The sequence below is a fragment of the Epargyreus clarus genome, unplaced genomic scaffold (genome assembly GCF_041222505.1).
Source record: "Epargyreus clarus isolate Ecla_fem2 unplaced genomic scaffold, WU_Ecla_fem_2.2 ptg000026l, whole genome shotgun sequence".
Classification (NCBI taxonomy): domain Eukaryota; kingdom Metazoa; phylum Arthropoda; class Insecta; order Lepidoptera; family Hesperiidae; genus Epargyreus; species Epargyreus clarus.
This window is the reverse complement of record NW_027332233.1, coordinates 6,954,795-6,974,617: the sequence shown is the minus strand read 5'-3', so window position 1 is coordinate 6,974,617 and position 19,823 is coordinate 6,954,795. Positions and strand designations below refer to the sequence as shown.

The 19,823-nt window shown below is 33.5% G+C and overlaps 2 protein-coding genes across 4 annotated transcripts in view; one reads left to right on the top strand and one right to left on the bottom strand.

The window, feature by feature from the left end:
- On the top strand, window positions 1-14,299 carry LOC140753314 (NCK-interacting protein with SH3 domain). The gene is made up of 10 exons (XM_073087836.1): window positions 1-175; window positions 251-435; window positions 776-1,085; window positions 1,983-2,194; window positions 4,057-4,290; window positions 4,746-4,868; window positions 5,256-5,439; window positions 5,989-6,210; window positions 6,873-7,045; window positions 8,094-14,299. The coding sequence occupies exons 1-10, from the start codon at window positions 151-153 to the stop codon at window positions 8,283-8,285; spliced, it is 1,860 nt and encodes a 619-aa protein (XP_072943937.1). The 5' UTR covers window positions 1-150; the 3' UTR covers window positions 8,286-14,299.
- Window positions 14,300-14,593: 294 nt separating this feature from the next.
- Window positions 14,594-19,823, bottom strand: part of nemy (cytochrome b561 family member no extended memory) — a 96,299-nt gene continuing 91,069 nt past the window's right edge. The window contains exons 6-7 of one of the 3 annotated variants that reach the window (XM_073087839.1): window positions 18,779-18,886; window positions 14,594-17,103 (exon numbers count right to left, since the gene is read on the bottom strand). In XM_073087839.1, the coding sequence (XP_072943940.1) occupies window positions 16,956-17,103; window positions 18,779-18,886 (256 nt within the window). In that variant the 3' untranslated portion in view covers window positions 14,594-16,955. Of the gene's footprint in view, window positions 17,104-18,051; window positions 18,887-19,823 lie in introns of those variants that run through there. The other 2 variants (XM_073087837.1, XM_073087838.1) reach the window with 2 other exon arrangements.

The following is a 19,823-nucleotide window of genomic DNA, read 5'->3' as shown; positions in this document are numbered from 1 at the left end:
CGTCATCCAGATGTTCGATAAGATTTTGACCGCTACCTAAAAATTTATATATTTGTTGATGGATTTTTGTTTGAAAATGGATGATTAGGTTTCACTTAAACAAGTTCTTATTAATTGTTCGTACTCGAGTGATCCCTGCTTGTGTTAATCATGGGGGAAGGGCAGAATAGTTACGGTACGAATTTGTAAAAAAATCGCTAAAATTTTCTGGGTGTGTTCTTTATTTAAACAAACAACAATTTGGTTGCAGATGAGTGTGAAATGCTCAAAGCGCTGTTCGATTTCGAGGCGACTCTCGCTAAAACCTTGAGTTTTTCGGAGGGCGAATTCTTTTACCTCCAGCAGAGCAGCACCAAGCAGAGGAACTGGTGGCATGTTGTTAACAGAAAAGGCCAACTTGGATTCGTTCCTTCGAATTACGTCGCCTCGGTCAAGGTAACGATTCGCTTCGATTAGATCAATTATTACAGCCATGGATAATTAAACAAAATAGACTGCTAGTGCTAGATATATAATACATGCATAGATATTACGTTAGTCAATTAGATCCTGTTTCAAGCCACACCAATTACAATTATTAGTGTCGTAATGTACTTGCTAATGAGCATGCAATTGGTCCCAGTGACTGTAGTTTTCCGTCATTGCATATAGCAGACAAGTTTATAGCCCTGAAATAAAAATACATTCCTATGAGGAGTCTATCTGGTTACTTCCTCGATTATTACAACCACTCTCAAATTAAACAATAAATGTTCTTTGTAAATCTTTTGCACAGGTCGAGCCAGACTTCTTCCTCAGTTTCATAAATGATTGTGTGATGAACCTCAGCGATAATAACTCAATGACGTCACAGAAGCAAGAGTTAATAGGTAAGTTGGTTGAGAAGAAGCGCCAGCTCCAGCTGTTGGTGAAGCCATTGAGCAAGAAGCAGCCGGCGCCGAAGCCTCCACCACGTTTGGATGACAGCACCCCTCCTAATGGAGTGTCGCCGTCATTTGACCTGAGGCCTGTTGTCTCTCAACAACAGATCAGTGAGGAATCTGAGTCGTCGCCGACTAGGATGGCAAACAGCAATTCTTCTAAAGGTAAGTTAAAACTTCATTATTGTTGTAATGAACTGATATGGTGAATTTATATTTGCTATCATTACACAATTACAACATAATTCTAATCTATACAGCAACATATTTTTTGGTTATTCTATTCATGTAAAACTATGAATGTCAATGTTAATCTTTTCTATTTTGTAATAGATGTACCAGCTTGATGTTTAGTAACCATTTATATAGACTATTAACTTAATATAACATAACTAGTGTAAGTGACTATAGTCGCTTATCTAAAAAATAGACATAAATGATACAACTATAAGGCAATATGCCATTATAGCAAATAAGTAAAGGACAAGTAGTTATACTAAATTAAGGATTAATTTACATGTCAATACCACATAGTTAAACAGAACTATTATGTCAACTATTGCTATTATTATCATATTGTTAATAAATTATTTATTCATTTCTCCATATAACTTTTTTTTTTTTTTTTATAATATGAGAGTAGCAGACGAGCATGCAGTCCACCTGATGGTAAGTGGCTACTGCCGCCCATGGACATCTGTAATCAACCCCAGATAGGATTAGATATTCCTACCTGAGGTCGGCCACAGATGCTCCGCTACCCCTGAGGACTAAGCTGGAACGCCTCGGAAAAGTCTATCTCCCTTACCACACCCTTCAAACCGGAACACAGCAGCGCCTAACACTGGTGTTATTAGGTAGAAATAGGTGTGGCGGTGGTGCCGCCGGAGTCGAACCACAAAGGGTTCTACCACCTTCAAAACTGCATGATGCAATAACTGCATGAAGACCTTATCAAGAATATAGCCCATATTGTAAATTATTTAAAATAACATAATTTATGTCATAGAACTGCCTCTAAATTATGTTAAGAATATTCTAGATATTTCAATATTCTTTTAGATAATGGTGATAGTCACAAGAAGAAGAATGTGAGCAAGACATCATCCAATCAGATTTCATCAGACACTGACAATCAGGATGACAGTCAGGACAGTAGCGAGAGCATCAAACCCAATGCAATATATGAGATAGTGCAGGCTGTCCGTAAGGAGACCCAGCTTAGCCATGACATGTCTAAAGTGGCTGTGGAGACGGTCCTTATTTCTCTGCGGGTATGTAGTATACAATATCTTTAATTTTATAATATTTAAGTTCATGTTTTGTAGAACATTTGTCAATAATAAGTGTTTTATTTTAAATTTAGTTGTGATTGTGAATTATTTGGTGATAGGTGTTGGGTAAGAAACCTTGTAGTTGAACTAACTGTGAATAGTTATGACTTGCATTGAGCAAAGCAATGGCATTAATGTCTATGGATGGACTTTAACCCTATACTTGGCAGAGAATTTTATCGTAAAAAAAATATACTTTTGCTACTTCCCTACGTTAATTGGGTTATAAGGATACTAGAAAAAATAAAATAAAAAATCTTTGAATTTCAGTTTTCAGGATATAGTATGTGTCTTTAAGTGCACACTGCCAGGTTCACAAGAAAAAAAATGTGTCTTTAAATGCACACCGCCAAGTACTCACTAAACTAAGAAATAATTAAAAAACATAAAAATTATCATATATTTCGAAAATACTAAAGATAAAAGTCTCAGAAGCTATGACATATCAATAAGTTTTGAGATATTTTAGTTGAGTTGAGAGATTAGAAGACCTCCACCAAAAAAAACGCAGATTCCCAAATAAAGCGACTCGAAACTTTTTGAGTGGCAATAATTTTTGTTTACCACTATTCTCTTGACGAAACAGCAACCAAGAATTACAAACGAAGATGTCCAAAATCTGTGAAGACAATACTAACAATGGCCTATCACATCTGTATGGTTTAAAGCGATATGTCTGTTTAGACCTTCATCCATATTTCCGTTATAATGCTGTATTGAATTTGAGCATATGACTGGACGTTATTCCACTTGTTTGAAGGTTGTGGTAAGAAGATATACTTTTCTGAAGCATTCCAGCTTAGTCTTCAAAGCTAGTGGCGCATCTATGGCCGACCTCAAGTGGGAATTTGGTCTTATCTGGGATTGATATTGCAGATGTTTTCGAGGCATCATTATTGGCGATGTTTACATTTTTGACAGAAGACGCTTTTGATTCGACAGGACTTGAGTTCCGAGACGTCTTGATGAGACCTACACATCTCGAATTCATCTTTCTAAGATTTGCTGGATTCTACATCAGATTTAATTACGCAATTTGGACACCAAAGCTAGAATTTTTCGGCCTCCAGTCATCTGAAAGAAAAATATTGCAAGCTAAGGACTGGGAATTTAGTGGAAGGGGGGAAATATGAATTGCAGTCATGCATTATAACAAAAAAACTCTTTCTGAACCTTGTTTACCCTACCCCTACCTTGGGTGCAGAACCTTAGTATATAGTAGCAAAGTTGGCAATGTGCATTTAAAGACACAATATTGACAAACAGTAATAGTGTATGTCGTTGGTAGTGTGCATTTTAATGCACACATAACAAAAGTCATGAATTACTATATATTCAAAACATTATATCTCAAAACTAATATCACCAAAAAAGCATAAAGCTTGCAGAAAGTAAAATTATATAAGTTTCATATATATAACTTAATTTCATTTAGATAAAATAAGATACTCAGGGAGCGTTGCGCAGGCGCTGACCGACGGCTCGCTATTTTGTTTACCACTGACAATGTGTGAACGAGACAGATATAGATTTCATTTTCTGACGTAAAGAAACGTTTGCTAAGTCGCTTTGAGTTATTATTAATAAGATTCGATGTTGCATTTTCCAAGAAAAAAAATCTGATTCGAAGGTGCATTTAAGTGCACAAGGTCAAGTATAGGGTTAATTTATTCCATGGTGTGGTTGCCTACTAGTTCATAACTTAAGAAAGCCACTATTTTAATTTTGATCAGGGCAGTGAAAAAACACAGTTAGCCTTGGTTTGCATTTGAATACAATAATTTTGCCCATTTTGTGTACAGGAATTCCTACCAGGCGGTGCGGCGAGGTCCATCATAGACGCATTACTCCGTGAAGCCAACAGCAACATAACCTGCCCGAAGAATGCTATCGACGCGGCGCCGGACGCTCTACGCATGATGACGGCTCTCAACGCGCTGTCCAAGGCGGCCAATGACGCCCAGCAAAGAGGATGGGCGTTGCATGATGATGCCCATGATATACAGACTCAGCTGCTGGAATTGATCTCTGTGATGGTTAGTGTATGGAGATTCCATGTAGTGTATTGTGGTGTTATGTTGGTTTGATCTGATCTGTTCTTAGTCTAAAAAGTGATAGGAGCAGTATATTTCGACTGGGAACCATTACCATTGGGATGAGCACCAATGCCTTGCCTATTTCTATTGTGAACCAGTTCTTGTATTTCGGTGGTAGTGTATACATGTCGGCTGACGTGAACATGAGGTTTAATGCAACTGTTGACTTCAGGTAAAACCCCAGTTTTATATGGATTTGGTTTCAATTGTCTATGAGTAGCATTGACCCCATGCCATTAGATGGAGTGTATGCTCATTTGCTATGTTTGATTAATGTAAAACAAAAACAAAAAACCAACTAACACAATTACAATTACCCATTTAATAGCCTTTTTGCTTTTGATGATAATGTAAAGTGTGAATAAAAATAATAATAACATATTATCCTCTTGCAGTCAAATGCAGATGTGAACATTTCTCAACATGTTCTTAGCAGCCATCGCTATGCATATGTATCAACACTGGTCCAGTACTACCAAATGGAGACACGTTGGCCTCTTAGGCAACTACTTCTTCAGGTAAGTAGTAAAAATAAACAAAAGGGCGTAGCTAGGCGTAGAGTAGGCGTCTTTCATTCTTTGCGAGATTCGTAAAAGATAGTATCTAAAATTTCTTCTCTTCCTATTTAAAGAACTTCCTTTTTTTGTTTTTACTAAAGGCTTGTGAGTGGTAGGGCTCAGTACGTATCCGCTCAACCTACTACTCACATAAATGTGCCTATGGTTAGGCAGAAATTAGTACAGATGAATGAACATTTTTAAAACTTTTGTTATACTCGTATTTCAATATAATCCCCTATTACATAAATTCTTAGTAGGTCCCGAAACTAGTTCTTTAATGTCTAATGTCGTGAAAAGTAACCTTGCCATGGACCTGGTATTTTATTGCCGGCGTGTATGACCCAGGCGTTCGGCGTGATGTGCGGGCTGGAGCGCGCGGCGCTGGGCACGCTGGCGCTGTCGGCGCTGCCCGCGGAGCTGGCGCGCGACATGCGCGACAACCCGCGCGCCGTGTCGCGCCTCTCGCACTCCGCGCTGCTGCTCTCCATGGTGCTCTCCATGGCGGACCGCCTGCCCGTCACGCACTTCGGTACGTGCTCACATATTACTATTTATAGTGAAGTACGAGTGGCTAACGAGCATGCAGTTCACCTGATGGCTTCGACTGCCTTTGGACATCCTATGTAATAGGCATCATGGTAAGATTAAACGTCAAGCTCCTCAAGTTGGCAAAACATGCGTGCCATTGAGGACTAAGTGGGAAGTTTCGGATAATTATGCCCTTAACGCATACTTCAAACTGCTGCTACTGTTTATGGGCAGAATGAAGTACGGCGCAGGTGCCGATTGAGTTGAATCACAGAAATCTACCACCTTCAGTGTACTAATAAATTAGAATCTAGTATACTCAAACAAGATTAAATACATGCCTGAACATTGGTTATTAGGAACAAAGTTATTTTATTGTTTTCAATTGTATTTCAGGGTTGCCTAATTTTTTTCTACTTACCAGGGTTATTCCCGGCTTAAATCTTAATCCGCATCCAAGCAAAAAGAGCCTTAAACTGTTACGACTTTGGACATAATTTTAATATCATTAGATCATTACCAACTAATTTCTGTTTACATTAAACCATAGAGCAACTTGGCATGGAGTTCGCGCAGTTCCTGCTGGAACTGATCGAGGACCCCCCGGAGACGGATGTGGACGAACAGATCCCGGATCTGTTCCTCACGCTGCTGCTCGCCTATAACCTGCAGTTCGACAGCCCCTTCGACAACCTCCTGCTGAATGCTCTGGAGACAAGGGACAATGCTAAGACCTTCTGTGAGAAAGTGCTTCTGCTCCTCAATCGTGAGGGTAAGTCCTTTTTTATATTCCTAAAGATTTTTTTTAAGTTTCATTGCAGCAATCTGCAGTTTGACAATATGTTATTTATTGTTAAATGTATCATAAACATTAAATTTCATTTTTTTATTGATTACACAAAACCTCATTAGTACCCAATCAACAAAAAAAAATATGCAAGAAATCGGTTAAAAAAACAAAACTAAAAAATGTTCTTAACTGTTTATCAGATGCTCATTATAGTAATAATATTTTTTTGTCAACCCAAGTACGAATTTGTCAAATTTTGTATGGCAATCATAGGTTAGTAAAGATACTTAACCGCCTTGAAGCCACAAACGGCTTATTAGTAAGTTATTTTTTTCAATTCTTGACAAATAAAAATATTTTTAGAGAAAAATTACGAATAAAAAACTAATACTGCGTAATTTACATAATAAATAATTATTTCAAATATTTTAGGGACATTTTAGCACGGAGACGTGGCAAAACTTTTTTACGCAACTATTTCAATTCTTAAAACTGGGTACATTTTCTTGTTAGGAGTGAGTAATCTTTACTTATCTATGATTGCAATATGCACATATTTGGTTAAGTTTGATTATCATTGCTGGTTACATTTACATAATGATTTAACGGATTGAAATCATAAATATATCGTTTACGTTTTACAGAAGATCCAGTGCACATCTTCGACCACGAGCCGGCACCAGCGCACTCGGTGCTCAAGCTTGTGATCGACCTATTTAGCCGCAAGAAGACCGCGGAACACTTCTACACTAACGACGTGAAAGTGGCCATTGACATCATTGTGCGCCAGCTCGCTGACTTGTCGCCTGGTGATACTGTGAGTTGATTACTCAATACTGTTAAGACGAGGGTTGTTGAATGTTGTTGCCGAAATTTTATGCAGTAGTAGTAAAAATGTTTAAAGAAATTATGTTGAAAATGTAATTTAATTCTCCTTTTTTGTTCTTAATAGCAATTTACAGCAGTTATTATTTTTATTCAAGTAACATTTGAGCATATTGTAGACAATATTAACTTATAATTAATAAGGTGGACCTTGAAGTGGCTACCGACCAGAATCAACTCCAAACAGGATCGAAGTATTATCAGTTTGTCACCTGCATTGCTACTGAGAACTATGTTGAATTTTTTTCATAGTCGTCAACCCATCACTGTCCCACAGCTAAGCACAGGTCTCCTTTCAGAGTAACAGCTGTATAGGTCAACGCGCAAGCCAAGTTTAATTTGGTATACCAAAGCTTTCAAAACAAAACACAATACTGTTGTCATCAGATATGAATATACTTATTTCTAACCACTAATATTTAATTTCGGCACGTCAAATATGCATGCTAGAATAGAGAGAGAGGGAACTTAGGAGTTTATTTTCTCTTTATTTATTTCGGGATTTGGGTACTAATTGTAAATTGTCAACCCCATTGCACTTTTGTACAATCTATTTTACACTTTAATTAAATTATCCTAAATAATTAATTTCTATGTTTGAGAGATGCATTGATGAACGCATAGACACATCTCGCAGTTTCAGAAAAGGCACCGACAAAATAGTTTGGAATACGCCAACATTTATTTGATTTATTTTTAGTTTTTTCATCAATGCATCTCTCTCTTTACGATTCCGGACACACTCCAGCAAAAGATGTTGAACATCTTCTGGTCTATCACATGAAAGACAGTTTGGTGAAGCAACTTTTTTCATGAGATATCCGAAAACATTAAGCGGAAAGTGTCCAGAACGAAGCCTTACTGCTACTGAAAATCTCTGTCTACAGTAGGAGTTTTAAGAGAAATCTTGTACCATTGGCTTATTACCAGTTTAGGTCACCTAATTAATTCAACTTTAGTATGAAAAATGTATATTTCAGCGTCGCCACCAATACCTGAGGATCCTCCAGGGCACCATCCGCAACACCGACTACGGCGCGCACCTGCACCGCCGCGACGACCTGCTGCGCTGCTTCGCGCGCATCTTCTGCGAGGAGGGCGAGCCCAGCCTCAACGACCAGGCGCTCGTCCGAGCCATCTCCAACGAGTTCCCCCAGTACTTCAAGGCCTAAGCATGTAAGGCCTAAGAAAGATGTTTGAACGCCTGTTCATAGGTGCGGTGACACGCAAAGATCTCGGAAAGGATTCTAGAGGCTATGGAGACAAGAGTCTAACGATCCGGGAGTAGCGGGTAAGATTGGGAGTTTGAGAAGTTTTTATCGTTCTAAATTTAGTATTTGGCTGTGTTAGTCTACTCTGAATTTGGCCCTTGTTATTGAATCTAAATAAAATATACAATGTCTACGGTAGAAATATTATAAAAGTATCCTGATTAACTAAAATCGATCACAAATATAAGATTATAAAGTTTGAATTTGATGTTCACTCGTCATATTTCGGTGTACCTTTGAAACATTTCATGTTATAATAAAAAAAATGATATATTATAAATTTTAAAAATACATTTGTCTCCATATTATAAGTGTTAGATATTGCACAATTTAATGCATTTACAAGTTTTAAGATTAAAACCTCGAACGAGGTTTACATATTATTCCAAATAAATTCCAGTATTTTCCATATTTATTGTACTGTTTAAATTTAATAAAATGTTGAGTATAATAATATAAATTCTCATAAAAATTACATTTTATGACTATCCTTAGTAGTGCCTAATTGGAAAACAGAAAAATCTATTATATCTAAAAATACAGATTATAAAAAATATATTATAAATATTTAATTGGTATGTTGACTTAATAAAAATATTATTATGTTCTCTTAAATATTTTAAAACTAACAAGTACTTAGTATATTATCTATTAGAGCTTTGTTTGTGCCATTTTTCGCACCAAAGATACACATAGTGTTTCGTATGTAAGCCAATCCTCAAAGTTACTATCTACAGTCTTCGGTCAGTCAATTATTGTATGCATCTATTTGTGCAGTTGGCAGCTTTTTGTTCTAGTTGATTTAGAATAGCCGATATTTTTAATTTAATTTTAATCACGTTAATTTACTTGATTTATTTCTAGACTACAACTTCATTTATAATTAAATGTCTGAACATTTAACGGCTAAAATTACTTTTTATTTTACATATACTTTATTATATGTGTTGTATGATTCATTGTATATGTTCAGATGATCAAACAACATTATTAGCTATAACTATTGTAACTGTCATTTATTAAGAAAATACCTCTCTATTTCGTATTAGTGTCAGTTGGTTAATATACAATTTATTGTACATCCTGGGTTTATAAAAATGCAAAAAAAAAAATTGTGATATGAATTACCGAATGTTGTTGTCGAATGTATGCATTTTCATATAACGGGTTTTTTGCTAAATGTATGCTAATATTTCGCCCAGTTGCATGGTTTGTTATCACTAAAACATTGATGATGGCAAATACATGTATCAAAATTATTTATAACATATTAATACCCCAATTTAATATTCGTAAAAGTGATAAACTATTCATGCGTTTAACATATTAAGCATTTACGCACATTCCTAACAGCAGTGTGTAATTTTTGGCCTAATATTATCTGTATTGTTATTTTACAGTCTTGATCTCGACTTTAAAATTATGTAAAACAATTTTGATCTAGTACGGAAACGTTATTTTTTAAGTATTATTAAATTATGCCATTGAAATTATTGATCTAATGGACTTCGGGTCTACTCTCAAAACTCAAAATCTCGAAAACAAAAGTATTAAAAATCGAGGGAACGCCCGCAAGCGAGCAGATGTAACCGATTGTGTAAAAAAAACTACATTCGTCTATGTTTTCACACCAGCCTATCCAATCACATGCAAGCCAAGCCAAACACCCCTGTACACACGTGTGCTTGTGGACGATTGCTGGTATTTGGCGAGCATGTAAACATACCATTAACTTCTAATAAAACATCTACTTCGGAGGATTTTTACCCGAGTTTTATACGTGAGTGAGGCCCGATGTTCATTGCTTCAAATGATTGGTTGAAGTATATCGCTTAGCATTATAATATTGTTCATGACACTATTTAGTTTTAGATATATTAAGTGTCTGTGTGTTACTGTATATGCTTGTTTCCGTTTAGCTAAGCTTATGTTAAAATTGATATTCTTATGATGATTATTTATTCATTATTATTGTCTACACAATGATACAATTGAAATTATGTGGAATTTCCAATCATTTATGATCTCTGTTAAGCAATTTTGAGTTTTTTGTTTATATATTGTCGTGATTTGTCAGTAATCGTATTGTTAGTTGCACTTAGTGTTTATTTATTTTTAATTCTTTGACGCAGTTAGCCCCAATTAGAGAACTTGCCAATGATTTATTTCGAAATGTGTCAGTAATTTTCTTATACACAATACATATAATTATGTATGTATACATGAGAGAAATAAATATTTAATGTATTTTAGAAAAAACACTTTGCTCTAGTTATTGTAATAAGATCAATACAATGCAACAGACAGAATATGATTCGTATAAATATAAATTTCTGTCTTATTTGAAAAAGAACAAGAATTTATATATAATTTTCAATGATTTATTTTGTGTTGCCGTAATCCATCCGATTTCGAAGTTTAAAATAGTATAGACGACGTTTACTTACTAATTTAATAGTTATACCTATAAAAGTTTGTCCCAAAAATTATACTTCCCTTTTCAGTAACCGATACCCTGGTTTAAAGGTTATGTCTAGTTTATTAAAGTGCTCGTATTATAATTATTAGGTTATTTACATATTATTATGTATTCGAACTAAAAATGGAGCCTAAAATTGAATTACTATTTAACTATAGTTAGTGTACCTACGAAATTATAGTCGAATGATATGTACTTATGACACAGATTCGATATTTTTGCTAGTCGAAAGTGATCAAATTATATACACAACACGCCATTTAAATATTCATATTTTACGAATAAATCAATTTTTGTCGCAAGCTACATACATGTTCACGCTTTGAAGACTTTATCTGTAGTTAGATCAGAACTAGACATTAATAAACGTTGTTTTCACGTGTAATACTTTGTCAAATGTAATGGGGGTCCACATCGACCGAATATAGGCTTTGCGAACTAACCCGTAAGTGCACACGAACACACTCCTTTATATTGTCTAGATAAAGATATAAAGTCGAAACCGAATTAATCAATTTGAATGTTCGGTAAAAGTGTACCGCATTACCGTTTGAGAGACTACAACACGTGAGAAATGAATTGAATATCTTAAGGACTCTTGTCATAGTTGTAGAGTATGCGAGCTATATAGTTGGTAACGGAATCTGATCTATATATTATTATAATTAATATACTTTTAAATATGTATATACATTACATGTGCAGTGAGTACCGGGCATACCACTCCTAAAAATTGTTTAGTTTTTAATAAAATATAATTTATAACTTCACTTTGGTACCGCTAGAGGCGCCACTATGAAATATTGAGATTATTTTGCGTTGGTAATAAAAGATCAAAATAAATATGATTATAATTATTAGCACAAGATGTGTAATAAAGTGCAAATTCCTAAAATTACCAATACGTTGGAGCTTGCAAAATATTCCTTTTAAGTTATTTAAACAATGCTATTTGTTATTTAAAGAAAATGTTAAAAACACATTTGTATGTGTTTGATTACCCATATGCATGACGGCGTCAATTGCTACAAAACATATTCAAAACATTTGACGCACACAAAGCAAGCTTTGTCTGTGTGTGCACTCTATATACATGTCATTATTAAACTAATAAAAAGTAGTAAATGCTCCAGACATATACATATGTATATTATATATTATGTACACAAGTTATAGTATTTACATTATATATGTCTTATCATATGTTATTATGATATTATCATGAGTCATTAATATTTTTCCCTTGTTGCACTGTGTTTACACTGTCAAAATTTAATAAGTAGGGAACAGTTTAAGATGATAATGCCTTGAAAAATATCTTTTGAAGGGATATTTTACAATTCCCTTAGTTGGGATTATATGTTGGTGTACACATTCTGATGGATGTTTTATTGTTAATGCTAGAGTCCTTGCATTGAAGGGCTTAAATTCTCCCTTCTGTCATTGGAGAGGCGATAAAGAAGTATTTGGCCAACGATTATTTGTTATTATTATGGCTCTCAAATATTTATTTAGATATCTCACAAACATAAAGAAGGAAACTATTTTATTTTATCACGCATACATATCCCATACCTAATTTGGTCACTATTATTAGAAGTTACAAAATCAATACTGATTAAGTTAAAACTTCGTGTAACTACCTACTTATTACATTTGACAGTAAATACCCATCAGGTATCACGTACCTACCATATATTATGTAAAACATATGTTTTGTTTTAAAAAAATATTGTCTGAATTGTAGAATTACATTGGATTATTATCTATTCGCGTAAAACTGTTAAAATTGTCCTATACTTGATGTTAAATATCAATTTAATATATATTCAAGGGGTAAATTTAAAATGTTACATCTATACCTGTTTTTGAAAATGTAATTCCGCAGTATAATATTGACTTGATTGGTCCTTTATTCATAAATTAATATTATGAATGTCTCAAACACTCGTTTCACCAAATTTATAATTATATACATGTTAAAACTAAAGGAATTCTAATACTCAATATAAAAATTAAAATATTTTTAATGTTATTTGTCTATTGTCATTATCTAAAAAATATAATTCTGTATGTCTTATAAGTCTAATAAGAACTATTTAAGAACATGTTTTAAATTAATGTGCTCAAAGTTTAAGCCAAAAATAAAAAAATAGACTTGTGTGTGTTTTGATGTTCGTAATGTGCATGTGCTTTATTTAAAATTCTCGTGACAAAGTGTAATGTTGCCAGTTTTCAATTAAGTTATTGCTGATTTTAGGGTAAATTTGGAGATCTTTAAAGTATGTTTGAGCTTTCTTCCAATAACAGCTCGTGTACAATAAGATTTGGTAGTAGAAATGTATGGACTACTGTACCCACTCAATTTTCAATAAAGTACCCGTAGTATGAGATTTTTACGATTGATAGCAGACTTGAGCAGTCTATCTCAAGTTCACTCATACACATTTACATACAGCGTTGATCGTTTGGCAACCAAAAATCATCAGTGTAATGGACCTGAGATCGAGCTATTTATTAAAGACATATTAAAGCTGCAGATGGAATACGTACCTCTTATATTAGTAAATAAGCCAAATAACAGACATGATTCTTATGAATTGTATCTACTATGTCATTTGACTAGTTTTACAAAACATATACTCCATCTCGTACCATAGTTATATGACTATGTATGTTTCAAATTGTTCTATCAAAATCTATACTAATATAATTTAGACAAAAGATCAAATATGCTTTATAGATCTCAATAATGTTTGTGTCTTGCGTATAATAAGGAATTTGTCTCTATGGGTAAATCATCTGAATAGATAAAGCTTATTTACTTATTAAAACGGATTTATCGTTCCATTCTTAACATAAGTATAAAATTTATGAAAGCTTTCTGAATGAAACAAATTTTAATATGGTAGTAGTGTGATTAGATTACTATTGAGAAATAAACTATACTGTACCTAGAATAAAACATTGATTGTTCTTTTATTGTACCTTTATTGATTCTGTTTAAAATCATGAATTAAAACGATGATTCCAGTAATGTTATAGATTTTGTAATATTCCATGTATTTTTATTTTGTATTGAAATATAAGATTTATTGGTATAAGAAAGTATATGTTTACTATAGATTGTGTTTATATCCAATTTTCGATTTGGTAATTTTGTTAAATCTGATTTCATTTGACGACACTTGCCTAATTATTATTCTGTCTAATGATTAAAAATGGACACTTAAGAAATAAGTTGTTTAAGTTATGGACAGATTCCATATCCAATTAATCATTTTTATCTGTGAGTTGAACAATTTAAAGTCTGTGCAAATGTTTATTGTAATGTGACTTATCCATATCGTCTTATGGAATATTGTTCGATAATATCAAATTTGATTATGCAATACTAAGTATTTTCTGGATACCAACTAATAAAAATCTGTATTAATGTGTGCATTTAATTTTTATAATATTTTTCAAAATTTCTTGCTTTTCTTTGTTTAATACCTATTACCTACTTGTTTAGTTCTTTTTATTTTAAACTACAATTAACCAACCTTAATTACTTATTTTAAAAATATATATAGGGTGAATTTTTCAAATAGGTCTTCTAAAACTAAATACTAAAACTGATTTTGCCATGAAACCTTATTTGAAAAATTCACACTCGTTGAATTCGCAAGTATCCAAGATTTTTTTCTAATGGAGCAAGGGTTTGGGGAGAGATAAATAAAACAACTGATTATTTCATACAAGTATTTAATGTACCATTATGAATGCGTATAAATATTTCAAAATGTAAAACAGTGATAAAATTCACAGTAACCAATACAACTGTAATCAACATAACTAGGTACACGAAATTATATTTCTAATATAGTTTGAGTGAAACTCGAAATCAACAATTCAAAATGCATTAAAATCAACGGAAAGTTGATTCGCAACCAATGTAGAAACGTAAACGATATAACATCACTAAGTTCTTAAATATTACGTCAATAAGCAGGTACCACATTAATTCTCTTGGTGCAAACAAAACCTGTTCGTTTGAGAATATTAATAAAAGTATCAAACATTCAACAATAGAATAACAAAATCTGCCATTGCCGTAAAGGGAATCTATAAAACTTGGCCCCGGTGTCTTAAAGGGATCCACAATAACTGGAATAGTAATCTCTGTAAGTAAAATCATCGCAAATTTTGTATTCAAAACGACAAAATCCACCATCGAACACAGTCTTCTATGCAATGAATGTATATCATCAAAAAGAATGTTCAACAGCCTCTTTATATCTTTCAATGGAATGCAATTTTATACAAAATGGAATATAAATTACAAATTTATCTAATTAATAGAAAATTCATTCAATCCTCTACACAAGGAAATAATATGTAGGTACCCCTCGTATAAACACATTGAGCATTATCCTATAATTACCATAGACATGCTACATGTAGTTATGAATGTAATACACAGTTACAATCGATTATAGTTATTACAAACATTACGTTACATCGAATTTGGCAACTCGAATGAACACTTCTTACAATTTAAAGTTGATGCAAAGATTCTGTAAATGTCATACAAATCGTTCCATTCTCTACTACATATAATATTTTGCCAAAAATCTTGAGTTTTGTTATTCTACTTACTTCGACTATTATAAAATTGAATTGGATAATATGTACGCTTATACAAAGTAATAAATCTTTCGAAACAGACGAGCTTAGCGATTCATTGAATACTTTTCTAATTTTCATTATTTTATGTATTAGTTACCAATTAATAAATATTTAAACGGTTTTCACTACAAAATCATCACATTCTACATCTATCGAACACTCGCACATAACATTAATTAGATTTAAATTTATATACAAGTTATAGCTAAAATATCCTACCTAGTAAAACCTACAAATCTTGTTGATACCAGAAATTCAGTAGGTACTTACCTAAAATATGCGTATGGCAACTGACTGCGTTAGAAAGAACTGTGTTACTTAAATAAATGTTGAATAATAAAATGCTTCTTGGTTAAAACTGATTATTATCCAATGTCATCGCGCGACATCCTGCGCAGATAATTGTAGTATTACAACATTCTTCAGCCACACAATAGTGGGATGGGATCTACAATGACATCGCGCTGTAATTATTTAACACTCAATTTTAAAATGCCACTAAACTAAGCCTTAACGCGGCTATCGTTGATTGGACTCCAAAAATTAAAGGAATAATTTACCTATCCAATCAGTCGACAATATTGAAAAAGACGGAATAAACTCACAATAAGGTATTTTATATTTCAAATTGGAACAATGCACAACCGCAAGAATAATGTCACTGAAATAGAATTTATAAAATGTAACATAGACTTTATAAAATAACAGATTGAGCTAAATAATGTCTTAGGTAATAACATGTAAATATAATTAAATATTTCATTGATGTCCCATTTTCCGTTCTTTGACATCATTCATTCAACATTTATTCGACTGGGAACATTCAAAGAGTTACTTTCTAACTCAATATAATTGAACTCAAAATTATCATCACTTGATTACGATACAATCATAAATTTTTAGTAGTGGGGTTAACGATCCGTTTGGCTTAAAAGCAGTTCAATTTTGTTTATGAGATTATTGGTATTCATTCATTTCTCTTAAAGTCATTCTCATTCTCATTATTGCAGGAATGGATCAGAAGCTGATTATTTTATTTTTGGATTTATCCCATAAATAACGTTTAACGTAGGTATATAATGGACCACGGTTCTTTTACTGGCAGTGCAATTTATACTGAGAATATTTTATTGGTCCTACGTGATTTATGAAACTTCAGAGCGGAAATAACGGTTCATTCATTCAAGGGATCATGTTAATTTATTTTAGAGGTCGTACTTTTTTGTATAACACATTTATTGTAACCGATTGATATTTTATGTAGGGAGGCTGACACTTACAGTAGTGACATCGTAAAATCTGCAAACACTATACCACAGTCGCTTATGGTGACATGGCACGATAACCGTGGTCCAATATAAACTACAACTAAACCTATTGAACTGCTTCCATTCACAAACGGTCGTGCTACGTATCTCCGCTTAGCTGGGGTGCTGCGCCACTTTACGGAGACGGTAGCCACCGGTGCCGCGGACGGTGTACAGCACCACCACGGCCACTGCCACCACCGACATCCCGATGGCGTTGATCACGATGCCCTCTGTCGGCAGCGTCGCGTAGGTCTCGCTCCTGCACCGCATGCGCCCGGGTTAGTAAGGCAAATTCATAATTAATGGTGTGGAAACGCTAAATAGGCACAGGATAAGCATTATAAATGTGTAGGTGGGCTTATAATATCGCTATATAATCGTCAACGCTGTTAGTTTATGATAAATCTATTGAAATATGTGTACCTATATATAAAGCCAGGTATTCTAAATACATAATTGGTAAATATCTAGCAGATTTTCAATGCTATTGGAAGCTTTCTGGGCGTGTAGTTTCATGTGTGTTAGTTGTTATCCTAATGTTAAACCGATACCTACAATTACATATTACCTGTTCATAATGTGACGATGGTTAATGTCATTAGATTTATTATAAAACTACAGTGCTTAGCGCTAATATAAATATAACACCCGAAAAAATCTTAATCAAAATGTATGGACAGCGCTATTAAAATCTTACAAAGTAAGCTTATGGTCCACGAATTTTTTGTACCATAAGTAATAATGTATTATTACATCAAAATTTAAGGTTTTGCACGGTATTGGTTGGATATTCTCTTATATAAAACAAAAAATATTAGTAATGGAATTAGTTTAGTACCCTAATATTGGATAGAAACGTATTGTGAATGAATCCCTTAATTTAAAGTGCATGAAATTAATAACATTGTCAGAGTAATGCGTAATGAATAAACAAATGTGAGACTTAGTTATTTCTTGACCATACTACCATGCAAAGTGTAAAAATCATACATAAATATACATGCAAATACATATTATTTATAAGTGTATTTTCATAAACTGCGTGAGAATACACGAATTAAATGCGTGTAGGTGAATAACCATAGGTTAATGTTCCCTTAAACCATCAAACACTTCAATATATGCTTCAAAAGTATTCTAAGCATCTCCAGTACCAAGACTTCAAGCAAAAGTATACAGCAAAGATATTGAAATCAAAAGTCAAGTATTTCTTATTGCGAACAATTTATTTACTACATATTTATGCTTACCTAATCGTAAGATATGTGGGAAATTATTTCGCGATTTAAGATCGAATTCTTTTACCATTTCATAAGAATTTGATCTTAATTCTGGAGAAATCTTACAATAACTAAAATAAAGATTATAAAGTGGTCTGATACAGACCGAGTCTCTAAGTTTACGATATTAAGCCTCTTTATTTGTACATAGATACGTTCGATAACTATATCCAGAGGCCTATATACTATACATAAAGTATGAAATAAAGAAAACTACTATGCCTCGTTGAAACACTTATAGAATATCTTATTCTATACGGTGTATATGATTTTTCAAATTGTACAAAATATTTTTAACAATTGTAGGGTACGGCTTAAGTGAATCTTTACTGTAGAATGTGCGGATTATGAAATATTTACTTTAAATATTAACTATGTCACAAAAAATAAAAAACTTTGTTTCCATGTAAGATAATATGAGCTATTGTATGTTATACTATGTGAAACTCAATTCGATTATACCTATTTGGACTGTTAATAAAATCGAAAACAGTCTTAATATGAAAACGAAGACTTCAATAAAAAGTCTAACAATAACAGCGATATCAATTTGCGAACATGTCAGAAGTTAATCTTCGCACATCATTAATTTAATTGGCACTCTACAAATCAACAGACGCTCTTATATGGCCGTCACGGGATTGTGTACGGAACTTGTCTCTGGACAAGATATGCATCACGACGGCCAGAATAGCCACCATGGCAACACCGATAGCGTTGATGATAACCCCCTCGTCTGGCAGGCCGCTGTACCTCTCGGCGCTGGAATATGACATTACAAGCAACAAAGAGACAAACAAACAAGCACAGGCACAATACAGGGTGAAAAGTTCGATGAACTATAAACATTGGAGAAAGAGGAACGCTTTTTTTTAATTACTGTTACAATCTGCACCTACAGTTTTTTCGGTAATGGTCTATGGTTTCTCTTTCCATAATGCTTATGGTAACGATAATACTGGTTTATAGCATATGCTAATATCTAATTTAATGCACACCACATGCAACAAATACAACATAGAATTTCCTAGGACCTAGACAGTAACTTCTATTGGCAATGCAATATACGCAAAAACAGTAGCAGTTGAAAAATATGAAACAATGAACCCTCAAAATACCTTTGGGGAAACAAACCTGAGTCTTTATATAAGCAACATGAAACATTTTGCGGTGAAAAAACAAAGTTTTGGCAATCTCTCCGGTACATTTCACAAAGGAACGAGTTTGAAAGTAATCATTACATTATTGAAATGCTGGTACTTGGGAATTTATTGAAGGTGAAAGTGAAGTTTTCGCAATAAAGTTATTTTTTGTTAAGCAGCCAATGTGAAGCTCTACAATAATACCTTGGAACTCCGAGGGTGGCGTTTCTAAAGTTAATTTCATATTAAATATTGGATTTATATAATTTTGTATTTTAACAATTTAACTAGGCAATTAACATAAATGTTGTGAATTGATATTATAGATTACGTCTCGTAATCCTTAAAATGTTTGTAAATTTTGTGATAACGGAAAATGATTAATAAGAAACTAAGCGACCTATCTCCTTGATACGATTAATTTTTTAGTATGAATTTAGCAGATACCGAGCTCAACTGCTTCTGTATTTTATCTAAGATATTGAATCCCGACCGTCCGATCAAATTTCACTTTCAGGTCTCCCAGTTCGATCGTTCTCGCCGATTCTCATGTAAAC